This window comes from Hyla sarda, chromosome 4, assembly GCF_029499605.1.
Source record: "Hyla sarda isolate aHylSar1 chromosome 4, aHylSar1.hap1, whole genome shotgun sequence".
In the NCBI taxonomy this organism is placed as follows: domain Eukaryota; kingdom Metazoa; phylum Chordata; class Amphibia; order Anura; family Hylidae; genus Hyla; species Hyla sarda.
In genome coordinates, this window is record NC_079192.1 from 11,305,850 (window position 1) to 11,329,673 (window position 23,824).

A 23,824-nucleotide genomic window follows, 5' to 3' on the forward strand; every position below is an offset into this window, starting at 1 on the left:
TCATATGGATTTTTAGGTGCAAAATTGAAAGAGTTATGATTTTTTAAAGGCAAGGAGCAAAAAACGAAAATGCAAAAACGGAGAAAACCCTGCTCCTTAAGGGGTTAAGGGGTTAAACAATGCAATGTAACTCCAAGTCAATGACACGTCTGTGAAATCCCACTGTCCACTCAGGAAGAACAGTGATTGACAATCAATTTCACATGCTGTTGTGCAAATGAAACAGACAACAGGTGGAAATTATAGGCAATTAGCAAGACACCCCCCAATAAAGGAGTGGTTCTGCAGGTGTTGACCACAGACCACTTCTCAGTTTCTATGCTTCCTGGTGATGTTTTGGTCACTTTTGAATGCTGGCGGTGCTTTCACTCTAGTGGTAGCATAAGACGGAGTCTACAACCCACACAAGTGGCTCAGGTATTGCAGCTCATCCAGGATGGCACATCAATGCGAACTGTGGCAAGAAGGTTTGCTGTGTCGGTCAGTGTAGTGTCCAGAGCTTGGAGGCGCTACCAGGAGACAGGCCAGTACATCAGGAGACATGGAGGAGGCCGTAGGAGGCAACAACCAAGCAGCAGGACCGCTACCTCCACCTCTGTGCTAGGAGGAGCACTGCCAGAGCCCTGCAAATTGACTTCCAGCAGGCCACAAATGTGCATGTGTCCACTCAAACGGTCAGAAACAGACTATATGAGGGCCTGATGTCCACAGGTGGGGGTTGTGCTTACAGCCCAACACCATGCAGGATGTTTGGCATTTGCCAGAGAACACCAGGATTGACAAATTCGCCACTGGTGCTCTGTGCTCTTCACAAATAAAAGCAGGTTCACACTGAGCACATGTGACAGACGTGAGTGAGTCTGGAGACGCTATGGAGAACTTTCTGCTGCCTGCAACATCCTCCAGCATGACCGGATTGGCGGTGGGTCAGTAATGGTGTAAGGTGGCATTTCTTTGGGGGGTCGCACAGCCCTCCATGTGCATGCCAGTGGTAGCCTGGCTGCCATTAGGTACCTAGATGAGATCCTCAGACCCCTTGTGAGACCATATGCTGGTGCGGTTGGCTCTAGGTTCCTCCTAATGCAAGTCAATGCTAGACCTCGTGTCAGCAGTTCCTGCAAGAGGAAGGCATTGATGCTATGGACTGGCCGCCCGTTCCCCTGAATCCGATTGAGCACATCTGGGACGTCTCTCTCCATCCACCACAGACTGTCCAGGAGTTGGCGGATGCTTTAGTCCAGGTCTGGTTGGACATCCCTCAGGAGACCATCCTCCACCTCATCAGGATCATGCCCAGGCGTTGTAGGGAGGTCATACGGGCACGTGGAGGCCACACACACTACTGAGCCTCATTGGGACTTGTATTAAGGACATTACATAAAGTTGGATCAGCCTGTAGTGAGGTTTCCCACTTTGGTTTTGAGTGTGACTCCATATCCAGACCTCCAGGGGTTGATGATTTCCATTGATAATTTTTGTGTGATTTTGTTGTCAGCGCATTCAACTATGTAAAGACGAAAGTATTTCATACGATTAGTTCATTCATTCAGATCTAGGATGTGTTATCTTAGTGTTCCCTTTATTTTTTTGAGCAGTGTATATACTTAGCAGTGTTAGAGAGGGCTTCACAGTTGCTAGTCAGTGTTGGAAACGTGTTTAGGGCTTATTTTTGTGCCGGTTTGTGTCGAACCGAGCCGAATCGAACTGACTATTTTGAAAAAGTTCAGAGGGATCGGCGAGTCGAACTTTTGAAAGGTTTGCTCATCTCTATTTGGCAGTAACATGCAAAACAATGATTGCAACACATGGATTTCAATTTTGATCAAATATTTTGTGAATATATATGGAGCATGTTACAAGGGATCTGTGTGGATACTGTTTATAAGTCCGTAAAAAGTCAGTGGGCTAAATATAAAAACACCAAATGTGTTTATTTGTACCTGTTTTAGAAATCATTAAATTTCTACTACATTAAAAAAAGAAAAGAAAAAGTAGGCAATTGTTACTCCTTTAACTTAAAGGGGTATTCCAGGCAAAAACTTTTACATATACATATCAACTGGCTCCGGAAAGTTAAACAGATTTGTAAATTACTTCTATAAAAAAAAATCTTAATCCTTCCAATAGTTATTAGCTTCTGAAGTTGAGTTGCTGTTTTCTGTCTAACTGCTCTCTGTTGACGTCCCGGGAGCTGTGCAGTTCCTATGGGGATATTCTCCCATCATGCACAGCTCCCGGGACATGACATCATAATTGAGCAGTTAGACAGAAAACTTCAGAAGCTAATAACTATTGGAAGGATTAAGATTTTTTAATAGAAGTCATTTACAAATCTGTTTAACTTTCCGGAGCCAGTTGAGATATATATATATGTAAAAAAAGGTTTTGCCTGGAATACCCCTTTAAGGTGGAAAAATGTGGATGATTTATGGACAAATCAGAAAACAATATTGAACAAAAACCGAAAGAATATGAAGCAAATAATAGAACAAATAAATAAACAAAACAAACATTTTTTTTGCACATACATATATCATCCATATGAGCTGAATGAGCTCTAATAGGATTGTTCTGGATGGCTTCAAATAACCAGGAGAAAGTGTTGAACATACAGCAGGAGCCGGGCCCAATGCACATAACAAGAAAATATTATATTTACAACAAGATGAATATTTTCTGAACAGCTGCACCGATTTTTCACCACCAAGAAGCATTAAAAACAGAGTAATTTGCTCTATCTGTATATTTTGGTTAGTGCCAGTGACCCTGCTGTCAGTTTCCCTTTAAGAAAGAGATTTGTCTATGCCCCTCCCACTGTCTCTCCCCATTTTTGGGGCCCAGTTCTGTACTAAAATGTGGATCGTGGATTTAGAAAAAAAAAAAGAAATACTTGATTGACAAAAATGTGGTGTGAAAGGATGTTCACTGTTATACACTGTATCTGTATTAATTTATTGTCCTTTTTTTCATTTCAGACAATTGACAAAGCTAATAAAGAATTTGGATATCAGAGAATCAAAAAACCGGAACATACCATTAACCCTGTATATACAAAAATAAAATACCTTGTTACAGGGGATCCAGGAGTATCCGTTTGTCCTAAGGTATTTCTAAACCGGCACAGTGTGCTTTTTGGTGGTTATTGATATATTTGTATAACCATGGGGTTCCGTGTCAGGACTTCGCCATGGCCACTTTCAGCAGTATGTTCCGAAAAGCTTACAATTGGCTTTAGTAAAAATTGATGTCATAGTACAAGGATAATGCACACAGTAAGATTGCAATGCTGAGATAATACACACTGTAAGATTGCAGTACAGAGATGATGTACACAGTAACATTGCTTTACAGAAATCAGGCACACGGTAATATTGCAGTAAAACGATAATGCACATAATAATATTGCAGTACAGAGATAATGCACACAGTTATGTAATAATAGGGGGATACTACCGTATATACTCGAGTAGATACGGTATGTACAGTAATGTCATATGTAGGGATATTGCACACAGCCATGTCACACTAGTGGCATAATACACACAATGTAAAACAAAAATACAGAAACAGAAACATGGCTGCACATCCACCATTTGTATTTTGATCTACTTGCTTCTCAGCATCATTTCAAAAACTAACAGGTTGTTAGTATACATTCTGATCAAGCCCGCTCGCCATGTCAAGGCCACCTAGTCAGAGTGGGTCCCTAACCTAACACTGTCGTAGCATCGGGTAGCGACCACTGCCTCTGCGACACCAAGCCCACAGGGGGAATGACCCAGTGGCCAGGCATAGTGGCCAGCCATCCTATATGGTGCTCCATTATTTAAACCACATGGAGGATATATAACTGTCCATCATTTGGAGGATATGCAACTGAAATCACAAGACAAGCAGTCTAAATCATCTGTATGTGCTTATATGTGCTTTTTGCAGGCTTAATGTAATGTATTGTGCATATGCTTGCCTTATCTATTTTGTCTTGTTATAGGCATACGCTGTACTTTTGTAAGTTTGTATATCTGTATTGTGGTGTATCTTTAAGTCAATGCCTTTGTCTGTAATCCATACACTACTCATCAAAGCATTTCTTCTCCCTTTTCTTCTGGTTGCATTTGTTATATATCATAATACTGTAATGGTTAATCCCTGATGAATCACAGTATACCATAAGATACACGGGGAAACGCGTTGGGATGTACAGGTGTTCATCATAGGAGAACTACTTATTTATGTCTTTGTAGTAATATATTTTTTCTACATACATTTCTATTGGTAGTTATTGGGATTTTAAAGGAATTAATAAAGGATTAATTTTAGCTCTATGGATTAGTTATTTTTTTTCCTGTGTACCCAGCAGTGCTGTGCAGCATGGCCGGGTACTTTGCCTGTTAGCGTTATGCTGACAGACTAAATACACTTCACTAGAAAAAATAAATATATAAAACTTACATTAAAAAGTTACCTTTATATCCCTATACATACATATTTGATATAGCAACATATGTAACAACCAAAACAATAAAATTATTTTATTATTTATCTCGCAAGTTAAACACTCTAAAAAAAAAAAAAAAAAAAAAAAACAACCTCCATGATTGGGGTATTTTTAAATCATCCCCCCAAAAAAGTTATGAATCTAGTAATGTGGTGACACTAATTGTTATTATAATTATTATTATTATTATTATTATTATTATTATTAATTATTGTTTCTATTATGGCAGTGTAGTTACAAAAAAAAAAAAACTATATAAATTTAGTATTGCTGCAATCACTGACCCACAGGATAACACTATAATATTGTTTTTACTGTACAGTGTAAATTTTAAATGCATAAAATCTAAAAAAAAATTCAATTTTTTGACCGGTAAAAAAAAGTTAAATTAAGTTCATTTAAATTAACCAATAAAAACTATGAACACAAAATGACGACATAAAAAAGTACAACTTGTCCTGCAAAAAAACAAGCCATCATATGGCTTTGTAGCCAGAAATTTTTTAAACTTATGCCACTTAAAAGGCGACTGGGAAAAAATGAAAAATTGCTTAGGCATTAAAGTGTTGTTAACAAAAACTTTATATATAATGTAGATAATACCAGTATATGTATATTTGTAATACACATTAGCTGGAAATGTGTATATTTTTGTCTCTACAGCTATTGCCTGTGTGTCTCTGTGAGTAGTCCAAATACAGGAAGTGTGTGTGGGCAAGCAGGGCTCTGTGAACTGAGGACAAGCAGGGCTCTGTACATTGGAACAAGCAGGGCTCTGTACACTGAGGACAAGCAGGGCTCTGTACACTGAGGACAAGCGGGGCTCTGTGCACTGAGGACAAGCAGGGCTCTGTGCACTGAGGACAAGCAGGGCTCTGTGCACTGAGGACAAGCGGGCTCTGTGCACTGAGGACAAGCGGGGCTCTGTACACTGAGGACAAGCAGGGCTCTGTACATTGGAACAAGCAGGGCTCTGTACACTGAGGACAAGCAGGGCTCTGTACACTGAGGACAAGCGGGGCTCTGTGCACTGAGGACAAGCAGGGCTCTGTGCACTGAGGACAAGCAGGGCTCTGTGCACTGAGGACAAGCGGGCTCTGTGCACTGAGGACAAGCGGGGCTCTGTACACTGAGGACAAGCAGGGCTCTGTACACTGAGGACAAGCAGGGCTCTGTACACTGAGGACAAGCAGGGCTCTGTACACTGAGGACAAGCAGGGTTCTGTACACTGAGGACAAGCAGGGCTCTGTACACTGAGGACAAGCAGGGCTCTGTACACTGAGGACAAGCAGGGTTCTGTACACTGAGAACAAGCAGGGCTCTGTACACCGAGGACAAGCAGGGCTCTGCCAGGAGCATGCCAGAATCTGTTGCAGTGCGCCAGAAATTCTGTCTGCGCCAGAATTTGCGCCAGAATTGAAAAAACCCGACTAACTCCATTTTGCTAAAAAAAAAAAAAACGAAAACGGGTGTGGTCGCCGGGGAAGGGGCGTGTTCCCGACATTTTCACAAAAACACTACATATTTACCAAGGTTTCCACATAAAATGTGGTGGATTTCAGCTGAGGAAAACCCTACAGATCAGATCATGTGTAGAAAAAGCTAAATGTAGGGAAACCTTAGTAAATACCATGGAAAATTAATTGTAGGGAATTAAAACCCACAAACAAACCTACACTCTACTCTTATTAAATGAGGGACATTGTCTTCAAATGGAATACATTCAGGACTGTTATCCACCCTAGAAGTTGACATCCTGATAAAATTACTCCAAGATCACAGCTGGAAATACTGAAAGAGATGAGAAAAAACCCAAGTGTAATAGTAAAAGAAAACATTACAAAAACCTCTCTATGTGTTGAACGCACCCTAAGAATGGTTTTCATGGAAGGACAACAGAAAGGAAACAACTGTTGTCCAAAAAAAAAAAAAAGTTTAACTCATACGTGAAACAGCTGTAACCTCATACTGTGACTACTGGTGTCTGCTCAAGCTTTTTCTATGTGCTGCACCTGTGATTCATAAAGAAAGTTGTTTTATACTGCAATTCTTGGAGAGTGGATTCCCATTACTCTACTGCTAGGTTGGACTACTTGCTTGTTTTTCTGGGAAGTCAAGCACCACTATCAGCAGTTTGTTTTTATCTGGCTCACTACCTTGTTAAGTCTTACACGTTTATAAACTTATACTAGCTGTGCCGGCTACATACCACCTCTGTGGTTGCAAGTTTACATGGTCTCGGAAGCTCATTGACAAACAGTTGACAGACCTTTTGAATTGCCTACCATCTAGGCTGTTCTGACCATTCTTTTAAGAGGGGTTAGGAGCACACACACACTGTGAAGGGGATTCGGATGGCCACTACAGACCACCAGTAGAGAGATCCATCAAGCATGAGCAACTTCTATAGTTTCCTTGTCCACCATCCAGACACAGCTGGCACCTTCATTACACACCCTCATTTGTAGGCACTTAGAGGAAGGAAATTTGGTGTCACACCACTCATTACGTGTCCGGCCATTGACAGCAGCTACAATAGCCTTTGTTTCCTTTGGTATCGTAAATGAAATATCTGGACTGCTATGAACTGGAACTATATTGTCTTTAGTGACAAATCTAGGTTCTGTTTGGGATGCGATGACAGTCAGGTTAGAGTATGTAAAGTTGAGTCAACCTAAAACCCCACCGTGTATGGAGGCTTTGTGGTAAAAACGTCAATCCTGCCTTTGCTGTGGAGCAACACATCGCCCCCAACTGCTGATGTGATGATCTGTGGAGCCATCGTATACAACAGTTATTCACCGACTTCCGGTTCCGGCGCGGGGATGTGAGGACGCACTAACACAGGCTCCCGACTGCACTCCTGTAATATCCCACCACAGCGAAATACCCGCTTTCAAACAGGCTCTGAGAATACGTTGGAGGAGCAGAAGCATTCATTTATATGGATCGTTACCTTACCATAGCTCTGGGATGCCCTCACACAGAAGCATGCGAACAGACTGACATAGTGACTTCTGCCTCCAAGATGGCGACCGCAGCGAAGGAGAAGGGAGGAGCGGCTGCTGCTGTTACTCCACAACAACCACCAGCTGCTGCTCCACTGCTGGCTGATATGGAGGTGACAATCCCTGCTACACCGGAGCTCTTTCAGCCCACACAGACGGCTCCAGAAGATGTGCCCACACAGGGAACCGGAGGTATTTTCTCTCAGGCTATTGATAATGTTGACTTTAAACAACTAGCGATCATAGTGGCTGAAAGGCTTTTTCCGAATCTGCAGGAGGCCATGGTAGCCACCCTGTTGGCCTCTCTACAGGGACCACAAGCTGAAGTCACCTCCGCTATCCAGAAGGTGTCTGATCTAGAACAGAGGGTGCAGTCTGTTGAGGAGACTAATACATCCTCAGTGCCAGCCATAAAGTTGCTGTTAAAGGATAATGCTTACTTGCATGATCGCCTAGAAGACTTGGAAAAAAGATCCTGGCGCAATAATCTGTGCCTGGTCGGCTTGCCAGAATCCATTAAACCTCAGCAGTTGCAACAATTGTGTGAATCTGAACTGCCTGAGGCTGAAGCAGGTGGAACGGGCACATAGAGTGGGACCGCCTCCGCGCCGTCCCTAGACAAGCATCCCCACGGGGACTCCCGTCCCAGACAAGTCATTATGAGATCTGGACTATATTGATAAAGAGGAGATACAGCATTAATTCGGAGCCCGGAAAACTCCACTGCCTATTACGGGATACTAGGTGATTCTATTAGTAGATTAGGCTCCTTTCACACTATAATAAATTCATCCATTTTGAAGATCCGTTATAATGATCCGTTAACAAAATCATGAAAAACGGCCATTACAAAATCCCATTATAGTCTATGGGATTTTTACATTATCAGTTTTAACCCATCATAGCCCGTTATTAATAATGGACGTTATTTTGTGACGTGAGAAGGTAACGGAAGAAATAGTGCATGCACAGATTTCCCCCACATTATTGGACCTTTACAATAAGGTTCTCGAGGGGGGTGGATTGCCTGATTCTGCATCCACCTCGTATGTCAGACTTCTCCCTAAGCCTAACAAGGACCTCCTGGACCCTGGCTCTTATAGTTCCATCTCTTTAATTAACGTGGATTACAAGCTGCTCTCGAAATTAATGGCAGATAGATTAGCCCTCATTCTTCCCTCTCTAATTTCCCCCATCCAATCGGGATTTGTACATAACTGTTCGGCTGTATTAAATCTCCGCAAGGTGTTAGTGGTTCTTGGTGCGGTCCAGCACCGCCCCATCCAGACTGCATGCCTAGCATTGTTAACACTAGATGCCGTAAAGGCTTTCGATGACGTTAGCTGGTCTTGGCTGAGTGCGGTCCTGGATGCCATGAACGTTATGGGAGCATTTCGGAATCTTCTGCAGGCGCTGTATATGTCACCTACATCCAGAATATATCCCCCTGGTTTTCTATCCCCACCCTTTCCTCTCCACAAGGGTACGTGACAAGGGTGCCTTTATCTTCCCTACTTTTGACATTGCTTTGGATCCCTTGGCCAGGCATAAATCGGCACTTTTACTACTCCGGCGACCCCCGGACTCATATCTGGCATCCTTGCAATCTGTTGGGATTCCAATAGCCTTCCAATCAATCACCTACCTGGGAATCAAAATAGGGAAATCACCTCAGTCGCTGTATTCACTAAACTACCCACCCCTGTTCTCTAAGACACATGAGGAATTGCACTGCTGGCATCATTTGCCCATCTGCATTGCCATCTCCTAAAAATGTGCAGCTTTGCAAAGCTGCTATATCCATTTCAGACAATCCCTGTACTCCTTAAACATAGTGATGTACAGGCCCTTACATCGACGTTCACGAAGTTCATATGGGCGGGGAAGAGGTCTTGGATTGCCCTTCGAACTCTTATGTTACCAGTATGGGATGGGGGGGGGTACATTTTCCAGAAATACGAGGCTACTATAATATTGCCTGCTTGTTGCATCATATAATGGACTGGTTTCAAGGGACGTCACGCTATTCTAATACATTACTGGAGACGCAATATGAATTACTTCATTGTTCGTTCTCCTCTCTGCTGCCAGCCATCAAGCGATCCTTACTCTTTAGAGACTCCATAGCTGCTTGGAAAAAACGTAGTAATCCTCAGAGAATGGTCAGTTGTCCGAAATGTCAACTTCGTAAAGCAGACCTTTATCACTGTTTGTGGCTATGCCCCATCATCGGTGGTAACCCACTGGGAGCAAGTTTCTGCCTTCTTGAATAGAATCAGCACATATGATGAGGAATTAGGCCATACTGAGGCCCTTTTTCATATTTCAGTTTCAGGGTCTCGAACAACATATTCACATGCTCATCTACCGCCTATAGCTCATTCTGTTATCCTGCTTGCCAAATTTAACCTTTTACGGGAATGGCTTTTCCCAAATGTCCCCACACTCTCCCTCCTCATAGAGGCTTCAAAACAATTGTTCCTACTGGATAAACAAGAGATACTTCTTCATAAAAAAAGATAACCAAAAATGTTTTCACTAAGTGGAAGCTTTTTCTTACCCATTATTATAGCTCCAGGGATTGTATTTCCATTATGCGCCCCTTCATTCATACACAGTGGTATGCGCTAGAATCACTTGCTTGAGCCTTAGGGGCACTGAAAGTTCCTTTACAGTGGACATAGAGGCTTTGACTCTTTACATTTGTAACTTTCTTTTATGTTGTGTGTGGTCTGTGTGGTGCCTGTGACTGTGTTATGGTTTATTGTTAATTTTAAGTGATTTTATTTGTTCTAAATGATTTATATGGTAATACTGTGGATACTGCTATGATCATCTAGATATTCTGGGCTGCTTCACGGCTGTACGTTGTTAATATTAGGAGGTCCTTTAACAGAAAGAACCCAACTAAAGGCTACTGTATGTTGCACAAATGGGATTTTGGACTGAATGTAACCAAAGTCCATTGACTTGTAGGATTTGCCTTAAATGAATGACATTTTGTGTCCTATTTCTTTTTACTGTATTATCATTGTATGCATCCGCAGTTTGTATTTTATTGAAAAAACTAATAAAAAATGTTTAAAAAAATGAAACAAAAGCAAAAATAAACAGTTATTCACCCCTAGTAGTGATGGAATTGTTCAGCATGATAATACGCACCCACACACAAAAAGGGTTTCCCAGAAATGTCTGTGCCAGATTGCAACAGTTCCTTCACCTGCTGGGCAACCAATTTTTTCGCCAATCCATTATTCTTTGCGCCAGTTTCTTCAGCCTAACCGTGTGCAGGATCTACAAGACCAGCTGTAACATCTGTGGGCAAATGTGGCGCAGGTTGCTGTAAAGAACCTGTATGCCTATATGTAAACCAACCATATCTCCTCTTGTATCCAGGCTTGAGACGCACAACAGGTACTAGAGTGTCCTTTCCATTGTACAGGTTTCCCCAATAAACTTTTTCTCTCACTCTAATATTGTAATCATTTCATATATCATCATTAGTCACACACAGTTTTTCATTTAATTCCAACAACTTAGCATGTTATATTTTTGTTAATTAGTGTATATATGTAACACCAATATTTTCCTTAGCTCTACAATACTGAGGGGACAAGAGCTTACAATCTATGAGGATATAGGAGACAAGAGGAGTGAGGACCCTGATCACAAGAGCTTACAATCTATGAGGAGACAAGAGGAGTGAGGACCCTGATCACAAGAGCTTACAATCTATGAGGGAATAGAAGGTGACAAGAGTGAGGATCCTGATCACAAGAGCTTAGTCTAGGAGGATACACATAATGTGGTGGTGCACCATCTTGCTATGGGTGTCAGGTCTGAGCATTCCTAGATGAACAGTTTCCTGGAAAGTGGATTGGTCATCGTGGGCCAGTTGAATGGCCCCTAGGGTCTCCCGATCTGACCCCCTTAGACTTTTATCTTTGGGGTCATCTGAAGGCAATTGTCTATGCTGTGAAGATACGAGATGTACCGCACCTGAAACTACGGATACTGGAAGCCTGTGCTAGCATTTCTCCTGCGGTGTATATAGTAGTATATAGCAGTGTATACGGATACTAGAAGCCTGTGCTAGCATTTCTCCTGCAGTGTATATAGAAGTATATAGCAGTGTATACGGATACTGGAAGCCTGTGCTAGCATTTCTCCTGCGGCGTATATAGTAGTATATAGAGAAGAGGGTTGCATTGACAATCCAACACAATAGGCAGCACATTGAACACATTTTATAAGTGGTCAGAAACTTGTAAATAACTCATGAAAGAATAAAGTTACATTAAAACCAAACACATCATTGTTTTTCCTGTGAAATTCCCAATAAGTTTGATGTGTCACATGACCCTCTTCCTATTGAAAAAACAAGAGTTGGATTCAAAATGGCCGCCATGGTCACCACCCATCTTGAAAGTTTCCCCCTCACATATACTAATGTGCCACAAACAGGAAGTTAATATCACCAACCATTCCCATTCTATTAAGGTGTATCCATATAAATGACCCACCCTGTAGTCTGAGGAAATAGGTAGGAGACAAGAGGAGTGAGGACCCTGATCACAAGAGCTTACAGTCTATGAGGAAATAGGAAACACAAGAGTGAGGCCCGTTCTCCATCCAGTGTTGTATGTACAGCTGTTGTATATAATGCATATAAGAGTTTGCAGTGAGGAAGTTAAATGAAGGAATGGATGGTAAAAAGGAGAAAAAAAACGGATTAGGAATGTGAAAGGCTTAATCAGTTTTTTTTTGTTTGTTTTTTATATACACGAGCGTATTCTTGTTTTAATCTAAAATTAAATAAAGTTTCAGGTTTTTAATCCTTTTGGAGCTAGAGGTTTCTTTGATATCTCTATGTTGGCAGCATTTATGTAGCAGCTGGATGAGAAGATGAGCCTGGCTGCTGCACTCAGTCTGGACTGGAGAGAGGAGAGCTTGGAGATGTGAACAGTAGGTAAACTGTGGCCACCCCCCCCAAAATGAGATTGTTGTATTATTAAATAGCTTATGGCTCCCTGATCGCATAAATTATTACAGTTTTTTGATACTTCCGTTCCAGAGATACGAGGGTTTATGGTCTGTATAACAATTCAAGGAATCAGTCAGATGGGCGTGACCCTAAATTGATTGGTGGAGCTATACAGTACAATCCTATCACCTGAAATTCACTCCCACTCCTTTGTGCAGGGGTCGACACGCCCCCTTCCAGCAGACTGCCGGGGGCCTGTTCAGGAGATCACAGGGGGTCCGATTGGTCGGACCCCCCGTGGTCTAGAACTTATCCCCTATCCTTTGGGTAGGAAATAAGTTATTGTTCACTACAGAACTCCTTAAATATTGTTGTAACAAATCAAACAAAATAAAACATCTTGATTGACAAAAAGAAATTCAAAGAACTTTCAGTGATTTTTCTTTATTTCCACCAATTCTGCCATTTTACATTTTTCAGACCCTGATGTTCCACACAGAACCTTACCAATATACTGAGCTTCAGCTTAAGGAAAAAGATGTAGACATTGCTTTGAATGTATCTGATGAAAACAGTAAAGATCCAGTCTGGAAAACTCAGCTGACACAATGTACGGCTAATATTTTACCTTTACTGCAATAACATCATTATTGTCTTATTTATGAATGTATGTATTTATGTATATGTTTTATCTATATATGTGTTTTGCAGGTGACATGATGAACATCACACAGTTACTCTCTCAGCTTACAATCCATGAAGGTAGGGGAAATGTTCCATAATCTGTTTAGATCTCTGTCTAATTAAATGGGGTTATACTGAAACTCAACCAATAAGACATAGATATTTTAAAATATAACTTTTACTTGATTTTTGTAAAAAAAAAGATATACAATATCAACAGTGACAAATACAATCGGTTAAATTACACATCCTCAGCAATTTTTCTATTACAATACTTATTAAATAGTAGAAACTTGATATAAGCCTGTTGGCTGGTTAGAAGCCTATTGGCTTGTTATGGGGAGGGAAGAGTGGTACAGGTGAGTGCCCTAAAAAATTAAATATCCCTACCTATCCCAAACAACATTCCCTAACTAATATAAGTGTGGATAGGGGAAGGATATTCATAAACCACAATCAAATGAACATCAAAGTGGTAATGACGTGCAGAATTTCTCATACTTCTTATCCTACGCGTTTCTCCCATCTCATATAAATGGGTTCATCAGGGTTGAAGGAGAAATTGTGTACAAGAACCAGATAATGTTATGTAGTGTGCTGAAGAGGAAATAGAAGAGAATGATAAAAGAATGGTCGCTAACAGTCACCGTTACAATGTCAGGTCAGTCACCAATGGTCCGGGAAGAATAGATGTGGTGGGGTAGTCTATTATACATAAACAGATAAATGTACAAAATATATAATACAATATTGAAAAATTGTAGTCAGAGCTGCGTTTTAAGATGTTAAGGTTAACACATATAATAGGATTGATGGATATATCATTCTGATGGCAACCTTATATAGTGGAAGCCCAATGGCTAAGAGATATACAATCAAGGTTGGAGATGATTCAGAGACTACTCTATAGGTGACTATCCCAACAAAAGGTGTCTTCAAAAAGTCAGTACATGACATATGACAAGATTTTATTGGACCATGATGTAATGGAGATGCCTCCTAGAAGACCCAGATAATTGAAGGGCCTAAAAAAAGAGATTTGTGCCAAAGTACTTTGAATGCCGCCCTCCTTAGAATACCGGGTGAGTACCCGGTGATAGATGGGGTGGCCAGGTGGGGATAACGCAGGTAGATGATGATGGTGACCGGCTCCTCTTCAGCACACTACATAACATTATCTGGTTCTTGTACACAATTTCTCCTTCAACCCTGATGAACCCATTTATGAGATGGGAGAAACACGTAGGATAAGAAGTATGAGAAATTCTGCACATGTCATTAGCACTTTGATGTTCAGTTGATTGTGGTTTATGAATATCCTTCCCCTATCCACACATATTAGTTAGGGAATGTTGGTTGGGATTGGTAGGGATATTTAATTTTTTAGGGCACTCACCTGTACCCCTCTTCCCTCCCCATAACAAGCCAATAGGCTTCTAACCAGCCAACAGGCTTATATCAAGTTTCTACTATTTAATAAGTATTGTAATAGAAAAATTGCTGAGGATATGTAATTTAACCAATTGTATTTGTCACTGTTGATATTGTATGTCTTTTTTACAAAAATCAATTAAAAGTTATATTTAAAAATATCTATGTCTTATTGGTTGAGTTTCGGTATAAACATATGTTAAGTTCTCTCCAAGGGCTAATACATTGACCTCACTTAGAGGCGTGAGTAACTATCTGACTTTCCCCTATGGTTAAACTAATTAAATGTGGGGAGAAAAATCATTACAAATTCTATTCAGATACAATATTAAAGGGATACTACACTGCCCCAGCATTCAGAACATTTTGTACCGAACGCTGGGTACGGGCTGCAGTGGTCGTGACATCATGACCTAGCCCCTCATGATAGACAAAGAGAAAATGCTAAACACTATACAATAATTAAACACCCAGGTGCCAAAACAATGTAAACAAAATATCACAATTGTTTATTGAGTCAATAAATAAAAAACAGACCTATGAAAATCAATTAAAATTATCCCACAAAAAAGGGGGACCCCAACCAAATCGAGGGGGAAAGACGATCTGTAAACAATCACATACACCACAGTCTGATGTCAATTATGTATTGTTCTCACATGCTGTTGTATCCATGTAAAAAATAACATGTAATTTATAGCCTATAAAAGTGTCCGATAACTAGGTAAAGTGAATGGTCAAAAATGTCCAACAGCAAATACCAATGTGAAGATCAAAAGAGATACAGACTGCGGCATGGTGAAGGTATGTGTGCTCCCAACAGACCCCACGTGTTTCATTGCTCTGGGCAACTTCCTCAGGGGAGTAATTTCCAAACATAATTCCTCACCTTTTGTATAAATGTGGATGAGCTACAGCTGGAGGTGTCAAAGAATCCCCATGATAATAATTACAAATTCCGGGTTATCACTAATTTCCTCTCTATGTTACATAACATAATTTCCGTAACCACAAGCATACATAATTATTAGAAAATCTATTTATACAAGTAATATATTATTGTGCTAGATACATAAAACACAATGTGAATAATATAATGCATATATTCCCCAGTAGCACAACACCTATGCAGGTATGTCGAAATGGAACACCTCCCCCTGCGGTCAAGACCAATCAAGTGCGTCGGCCCTCACTCCTGCTGACCAATCAGAGGGCCTGTCTTTTATGACGCCGAGAGTACAAACTACGCAGGCGCCAAATATAACCCAATTCGCATGCACCGGATATCAGATGCCGAGATTACAGCATCAAGTATTAGATGCTGCACTTTGATCACGGAATATACATAACAAAATCAGCCATCTTCATGGGCAAACCACAGTATTGTCTGCCAATAACTGCTGCGCATGCGCCATGCATGCTTCCAAAGTCTACGGCCATATTATAAATGGGCAGGCTAACTAAAATATAAAAATGGTCTATACGGCGACATATGCATATACTACATAGTAAAATATCAGAAGTATTACACTTATCCCAAAGCACCTTGTGATGTCACTAGGGATGTAAGAAAAAATCGATTCCCGCGATTATAGCGATTTTTCACTTGCCGATACTGAATCGATTCAAAATATTTTTGAATAGATTCTTTTAGTGATGTGGAATTTGTATCTCCTGATGCACAGAAAGCATGTCACGGGCATCAGGAGATACAAGTTCCACATTTTGTCAGCCGGATCTGACACGGCGGCGCTCTGGATGTATGGAGCGGGCTCCGACTCGTGCCCGCTCCATACTCTGCAGCCCCCGGCTGTTCTCAGTAGCCGGGGGCTGCCGCTAATAGCCAGCATGCAGCGATCGCCGCGGCTGGCTATGAACCCTTTAGATCGCCGCTGTCAAAGCTGACAGCGGCGTCTAAAGGGAGATGTGTATGCTCTCCGTGGCTCTGTCATTGATAGATCCTGGCTGGACCAGGCTCTATCAATGGATCGCAGATAAATGGAGTTCAATAGAACTCTATTCATCTGTCTGAGGAATACAAAAAAAAATTAATAAAAATAAAGTTTTAATAAAAGTGTAAAAGACATTGTTTTTTAGACAGAATCGGGATATATCGCGATGTATCGTCACCTAGACGGTATCGCGATATATCGGGATATATCGAATCCGCCACACTGGTATCGCGATTTGAATCGAATCGCCAAATTCTTGGCGATTCACACCCCTAGATGTCACACCACGCCATCACGCCCCCTCCCATAGACTTGCATTTAGGGACGGGGCGTGACGTCACACGGGGGGTGGAGTCGTGACGTCACGGACTTCCGTTTCCGTGGTAGGGACCCAGACCCTCCAGCGCTTCTGGACAAGAAACAGGTGGGTGCCGCATGCTATATTGCGATGGTCCCCAGCAGCGGGACCCAAGCGATCAGACATCTTATCCCCTATCCTTTGGATAGGGGATAAAATGTCTAGGTGTGGAGTACCCCTTTAAAGCCATGGGATGCTATGTGCTGCCACAGCAGAGAATAGTGGGGGTCCCAGAACAGGGCCATGAAGGACATTATAGAAACAACGAGGTAAAGAGGTAAAGCATGAGTAGGAGACACTATAGGCCTTATGTACTATGACTCCCCTTTTTTTTTCTGTCTTCATAATTGGCACACAAGATTACTAAAGTAAATTACATTTCCCTATATGTTTTTCATCTAAATTTACACAGAACTTCAATAGTAGATGAGGCCGTATATGTTCAGTTGATGAGGTATGAGAAGCTCCAGGAGAGATGTCTGAGGAAGGAGGCGGTGCTCCCGAAACATCACGGTGATGGATCTGTGACACACATTTCCCTCCTGCTCAACAAGTCTTGGAAGCTGGGACTAAGCTGATTTTTGCTGCTACACCATGGGGGGAGATTTATCAAAACCTGTCCAGAGGAAAAGTTGTCCAGTTGCCCATAGCAACCAATCAGAATGCTTCTTTCATTTTTCACAGGCCTTCCTAAAAATGAAAGAAGCAAGCTGATTGGTTGCTATGGGCAACTGGGCAAGTTTTCCTCTCCACAGGTTTCGATAAATCCCTCCCTATATGCTTAATTGTCAATCCACTGAAAATTGGCGTGTGTTTACAGAAAAAAATTCTTTTTTTCTTTTTTTTTCTTACATAACAATATTACTCCACTCTAACCCACCTCATCCCGTGGGGAAAGAGAGAAGAAAAAAAACACACAAGGATTATTTACCAAGTATCATGCTTCTAGATGGACCCATACTGTCTAACTGCTGGTTTCTCCCAATTTTCTCTAATCGTTTCAGTCCTTTTGATAATTCTTTTGTCCTTAGCCACTCATACATATAGATATAATTGATAACCTCTATCCAGGCTTCAATTCTCGGGACATTTGGAGCAAACTAGGATGATGCAACTATTACCTTGGCCAAAGCCACAAGCTTAATAATAAAATATTTATGTTTCCCCATATCGGCAATCGGCGTCTTCTAGGAGCGCTCGGAGGCTACACCGGTAGTTTCGCTGGATCAACCCAATTCATCCGGCCCCAGATGAAGTGGATTGATCCCGCAAAACTACCGGTGTAGATTTTTTCCACTACTTTGCCCCCCCCCCAAATTTTAACTTTATACACACTTAAACATATTTATAAAATCTGCATCATTCCCCCCATTTGGGGCATTCTGCACTGACTCTGCTACCTTTTTAACAAGTTTTACAGGAGAGAAGTAGACTCTGTATAAGATCTTTATCTGAATAAGCCTAAATTACAAGTTTTTAAAGCTCTTCCCTATTGAACTTAGGCACCTCTGAAACATCTCATCAGCCAAATTAATACTCTCTTTAGCCCAGTTTTCCAAAACACTAGTCTGGAACATTTTTGGGGTTTCTTGTCTTAGCGTATTATACCAGGTGAAACCTTAACCCCTTAAGGACCCAGCCCATTTTCACCTTAAAGAAGAACTTCAGAATATAAAAATTTCCCCCATACTGCCGGCAGTAAAAAAAAATAAAGATGTACATGCCTTCCTCCGCTCCCCCGGGGCCTTATTTTATGCTAGTCTTTATTTTATAATATGCTAAAATAGTCTATTCCATACTAGTCTACATTGTTCTTGTGATTATATTTATTAACTACACACAATTTAGGGTACGTTCCCACTTGGTGTATATGCAGCGTATTTCACGCTGCGCAAAATCTGCATCAGCAGCTGGAAATTCGCTGCGTATCCCTCGCTCATATACACAAGGCTTTCCAGCGGCAGACCTATGTGTGTAGTGAGTTTTGGAGGCGGTCCGTGTGCCGGCATGAATGTGGCGCGCGTCTCTGTCTCCAAAACTCTCTACACACATAGGGCTACCACCGGAAAGCCTTGTGTGTATGGTGAGCGAGCGTATATCCCGCTGCTGCTGCAGATTTTGCGCAGCGTGAAATACGCTGTGTATACGCTAAGTGGGAACGTACTCTTTAAGTGTTGCTGTCATTTGAAAAAAATGTTGGCACATTAAGATCGCTCCAGGTCTCACTGTAGAGTTATAACCAGGGAAAGTGCCCAGCAGCATGCTTGACCTCTCAGCCAGCAGATCCGACCTCCTTAGTCTTATACAGTGTAAGATTTGATTGGGAGCCTGCACGGTTCCTCGACTTATAACTCACGATCACAGAAGGTCTCAGGAGTGACACCAGTGTGATCCAAAATTTTGAATTGTCTGGGCAACATGTCAAAACTTTATTTTTTTATTTTTTTAGAGTAACCCTCTAACAGCAGGGCAAACTCTTATAAGAAAAAGATGTATAGCTCACTCCACCAACCATCTCGAGGTTAAAGGACATCTGCAGTGCTGGTACCTCATCTGATAGCTCATTAAAAGACCTTTCCAATGATACCTCATTTGTCCAAAACAGTCCAGCCGTTCTCTGGTAATTGCCACCCAAAGCAGTAAGCAGCCATGTCATAAAGACTACATTTCCCATGACCCCCTGCGCCTGCTTCCTGTGAGCTGCTGCTCTCCCCCCTCCTCTCCCCCCAAGGAAATTATAATATATATAATATAATTATAATAAAGTGATGCCCACAGCTCCTTCCCTTGTGGTTATCCCCTCCCATCCTCACCACATGTTCTCCCCTGTCAAATAGGAAAGTCGGCTGCGGCTGCCTGGAAAACAGCTTACATAGCTATAATGTACAGTGTGGAATTGCAGGGGTGCCTCCAGCTGTTGCAAAACTACAATTTCCAGCATGTCTGGACAGCCAACGGCTGTCAGGGCATGCTGGGAGTTGTAGTTTTGCAACAGCTGGAGGTGCTCTGGTTAGGAAACACTGATAGATTATGGTGCAACATTTAGGGACTGAGGACAGGGGGACAATGTGGACTTATGGACCTCTCAGCAGCAGTGACCCACAGGAATGCTATGCTTTCTCTCAGCAGCACACTGCTGTAAACGTTATTCCAAGAGGGCAGTGAGAAAAAGGACACACAGTACAATAGCTAACATGGTTGTGAGAGGCAGGCACATAAAGGGTTACTGCCTTCACTGACAGCAGCACACTTTAGCACCTGGGCAGATGTCACCACGGAGACCGAGGGGGGGGGGGTGCAGGCCGTGCTGAAGCTGATTGCAGGCACAGGCTCTGTTTCTGCTCACATCCAAACGGCTCAGCTTACAGCCCTGAAACTCCCCTACTGTGCGCTCAGCCAATTAGAGCAGAGCACATAACAGCCTAATGAATATGTATGAGATTGGAGGAGCTGCAGGGGGAGTGAAGGATCCTGGGAGTTTGTGACGTAGCGTCGACCTAGCTGACAGCCCCATAGGGAATAACAGGTAGACGCTACTCACATTAGAGCCCCAGGCAGCAACTTCCTGTGACAGCAAAGCAGCTAAACTGTGCAGAAAAGGTAATGGAGCACAATAAGTAAGTTGCATAACTTCTTATTTAATGACATTAGAGCACAACTTCATTAGCACTGCAGTTGTCCTTTAACTGGGTTGGTCTGAATCCCAAAAATACCTATTAATAAGTGCAAAAAAATGATGTATATAATAAGAAATTATATACAAGACCAGTCCTCAAAGGGCAGTGGAAAAACAGGAAAGGGGTAAAGAAAAGATGCGGAAAAAATAGTGAGAGGGATAAGGGTATAATGTATATATAATATATGTAAATAGTTACAGTAGATATATATATATATATCAATATAAATATAAATGGACCTGAATCAAGGATGAGTACAATTTAAGTTATTTAATATAAAACCTTTCACATCTGGGCAGGGCCCTTGCACCAAATGTGAATTAGAGGTAATAAATAATAGTGACATTAAACCAAGATAAAAAAAAAATCAAGATAAAACCAAGATGAAAAATCAACCACCTATAGATAGGCACAATACTGTTTAGCCTAGAAATATGATTATGTCCATATAGGAAAAAGAAGTCCGACAGTCCTGAATGGTAAAATCTAATAGATCCAAATGGCAGTTCAGGGAGCGATGTAGCCAGAGATAATGTCAATGGTAATAAAGTAGCAATTCAATATTGCGATGATAGTGATACCTGCAATCCGCCATATGGTCTATGGTACTCACGGTCTGTGTGGCCGGCGTCCTCGATATTGGCAATCTCAGCGGCGAGGGCAGCGTTCGGCACTGGCACCTACGCGGTGCTGATTGGCACGGATGGGCATCCGGCCGACGTCTTCTTTAGTTGTAGATGTAGATAGAGTAGAAGTAGATTCTGGACTTAGCACAATCCCTGGCGTCATGTTAGGTCACGTGTGCAATCACTTGGTGGTCCAGAAAATAAGGTGCTGCAGTGTTGCCAAAGGCTAATAGGTCATTAGAGGTGGTGATATTAAAAAGAAAAGGATATACGCGTTTCAAGACCATAGTCTCATTCTTCAGTACCCAGAAATATATATCCAATATGATATATATTTCTGGCTACTGAAGAATGAGACTATGGTCTTGAAACGCGTATAGGCGTTTATTTTTAATATCACCACCTCTAATGACTTTTATGAACTTTTAAAGTCGACCTATTATCCTTTGGCAGCGCTGCAGTGCCTTATTTTCTGGATCACCAAGTGATCGCGCACGCGACCTAACACGAGGACGCCAGGGATTGCACTAAGTCCAGACATCTACTTCTACTCCTTCTACATCTACTACTAAAGACGACCTCGGCCAGATGCCCATCCGTGCCAACCTGCACCTACTGAGACCACGTAACAATCAGGTCGACTCACCTATCCATACAGGGGCCACTCCGTGCCAGTGCCGAACGCTGCCCTCGCCGCTGAGATTGCCAATTACGAGGACGCCGGCCACACAGACCGTGAGTAACAATAGACCATATGGCGGATTGCAGGTATCACTATCATCGCAATATTGAATTGCTACTTTATTACCATTGACATTATCTCTGGCTACATCGCTCCCTGAACTGCCATTTGGATCTATTAGATTTTACCATTCAGGACTGTCGGACTACTTTTTCCTAGATGGACATAATCATATTTCTAGGCTAAACAGTATTGTGCCTATCTATAGGTGGTTGATTTTTTATCTAATTCACATCTGGTGCAAGGGCCCTGCCCAGATGTGAAAAGTTTCATATTAAATAACTTTAATTGTACTCATCCTTGATTCAAGTCCATTTATATTGATATCTATATTTATATCTACTGTAACTTTTTACATATATTATATATATACATTATACCCTTATCCCTCTCACTATTTTTTCCGCATCTTTTCTTTTCCCCTTTCCTGTTTTTCCACTGCCCTTTGAGGACTGGTCTTGTATATAAGTATTTTATTATGTACATACTTTTCTTTTTTAAACCCTTATAAGAGTCTTGCATGAGGAAATATCCTAAATGATAGAATTACTAAATGTTTTAAAATATAAACTGAACTAATGTATTTTGCTTTGTAGTTGCAGGTGCCTGTGCTGCTCCGCTACACTTTGTGGATAGACACAGAGACATTCTTATTCAAAGGTCATCTAATATGGATTCAGTCCTTGATATTCTACTGCAGGAGAGACTGCTGGACCAGGGTCAGTATGAAACTGTTCGCTGTAGACAACCTGACCATGAGAAGATGAGGCAGCTGTATGCTTACATGACATCCTGGGGTTACAATGACAAGGAGAAATTGTATCAAGCTCTAAAGAAGAAAAACTCGCCTCTCATCAGAGATCTGGAGAGTAAAGACAACGTTAATCTGTAAAAACTCCAAACTCCAAACTTCTCATTTTTCCAGGAGCAAAAGGGAAAAATTATGAAACATATAGGGTACATTACATAAGGTAACACTACCAGCCCTATGATTTTGTTCATGTCCTTTTCTCGCATTATAGCAATGGATAGAGCTGTACCCTTTTTAGTCATAAATCTTGGATCCTGAAAATGTGTTTAAAAGAGAAACCATCCCTGATGAAGAAGGCCATTGTCTTTGAAGTAGAAGTTGAAATTTGATGCTAGGAATTCAATCTACAGGTGATGTCACCCCGAATAGTTGTGAGCAGTACTGCATTGTCAGTGTATGGAGTGAGATGCCACCAGCAAGGACTCTCCTCCCGCTGATAGTCATTTACCTCGGAAAGCTACAACAAGGATGTCTGATCACCACCACAAAACCAGGAGAGAGATTACCAGGGAAGGCAGGTAAAGCCTGTGCCACCTAAAGAAGATGTCCACGATAGGGGATGAATGTCTGATCACAGGTGATATCCTGTACGGTGCCCCAACTATGCCCTGTGCGAGCTGAGACGTTTCACACACAGCAGGTCAGCTGGTACAAATATGCCCCCTCCATTCATCTCTATGGGAAAGGCAGAGACACAGGAACGATGTATCTCCGCCTCTACCATAGAGATGAATGGAGGGGAGTGTTTGTACCAGCTGACCTTCTGGGTACAAAATACTCGCGCAGAGTGGTACTCTAGCAGCGCAGAGCCAACCGAAGCCAGGGCCCCATATGGGAGATTGCGGCGGGTCCGACCGCTGGGATAGGGGATAAATTGTTAAGCACTGGACTTCTTCTCTAACCTTCTTGACAGGTACCGGGACCATGGAGCTCACTAGTGTTCATCTGCCATGTAGTGCATGGACCTTAGGCAAGAACCATAGGGTGCACCGATTGTGATATTGTGTGTGACCTCAGACTTCTGATATTTTTTTAACTTAAAGGGTATTTAA

At 41.8% G+C, this 23,824-nt stretch overlaps 1 protein-coding gene across 19 annotated transcripts in view; it reads left to right on the forward strand.

Annotated features, from left to right (window-relative positions):
* The window catches only part of LOC130367542 (uncharacterized), a 352,795-nt gene extending 329,942 nt beyond the window's left edge, over nt 1–22,853 (forward strand). For 17 of the 19 annotated variants that reach the window (XM_056570003.1, XM_056570002.1, XM_056570000.1 and 14 more), the window contains 4 exons: nt 2,976–3,104; nt 12,972–13,101; nt 13,203–13,253; nt 22,558–22,853. In XM_056570003.1, the coding sequence (XP_056425978.1) occupies nt 2,976–3,104; nt 12,972–13,101; nt 13,203–13,253; nt 22,558–22,853 (606 nt within the window). Of the gene's footprint in view, nt 1–2,975; nt 3,105–12,386; nt 12,477–12,971; nt 13,102–13,202; nt 13,254–22,557 lie in introns of those variants that run through there. The other 2 variants (XM_056570011.1, XR_008892098.1) reach the window with 2 other exon arrangements.
* Nucleotides 22,854–23,824: the final 971 nt, after the last annotated feature.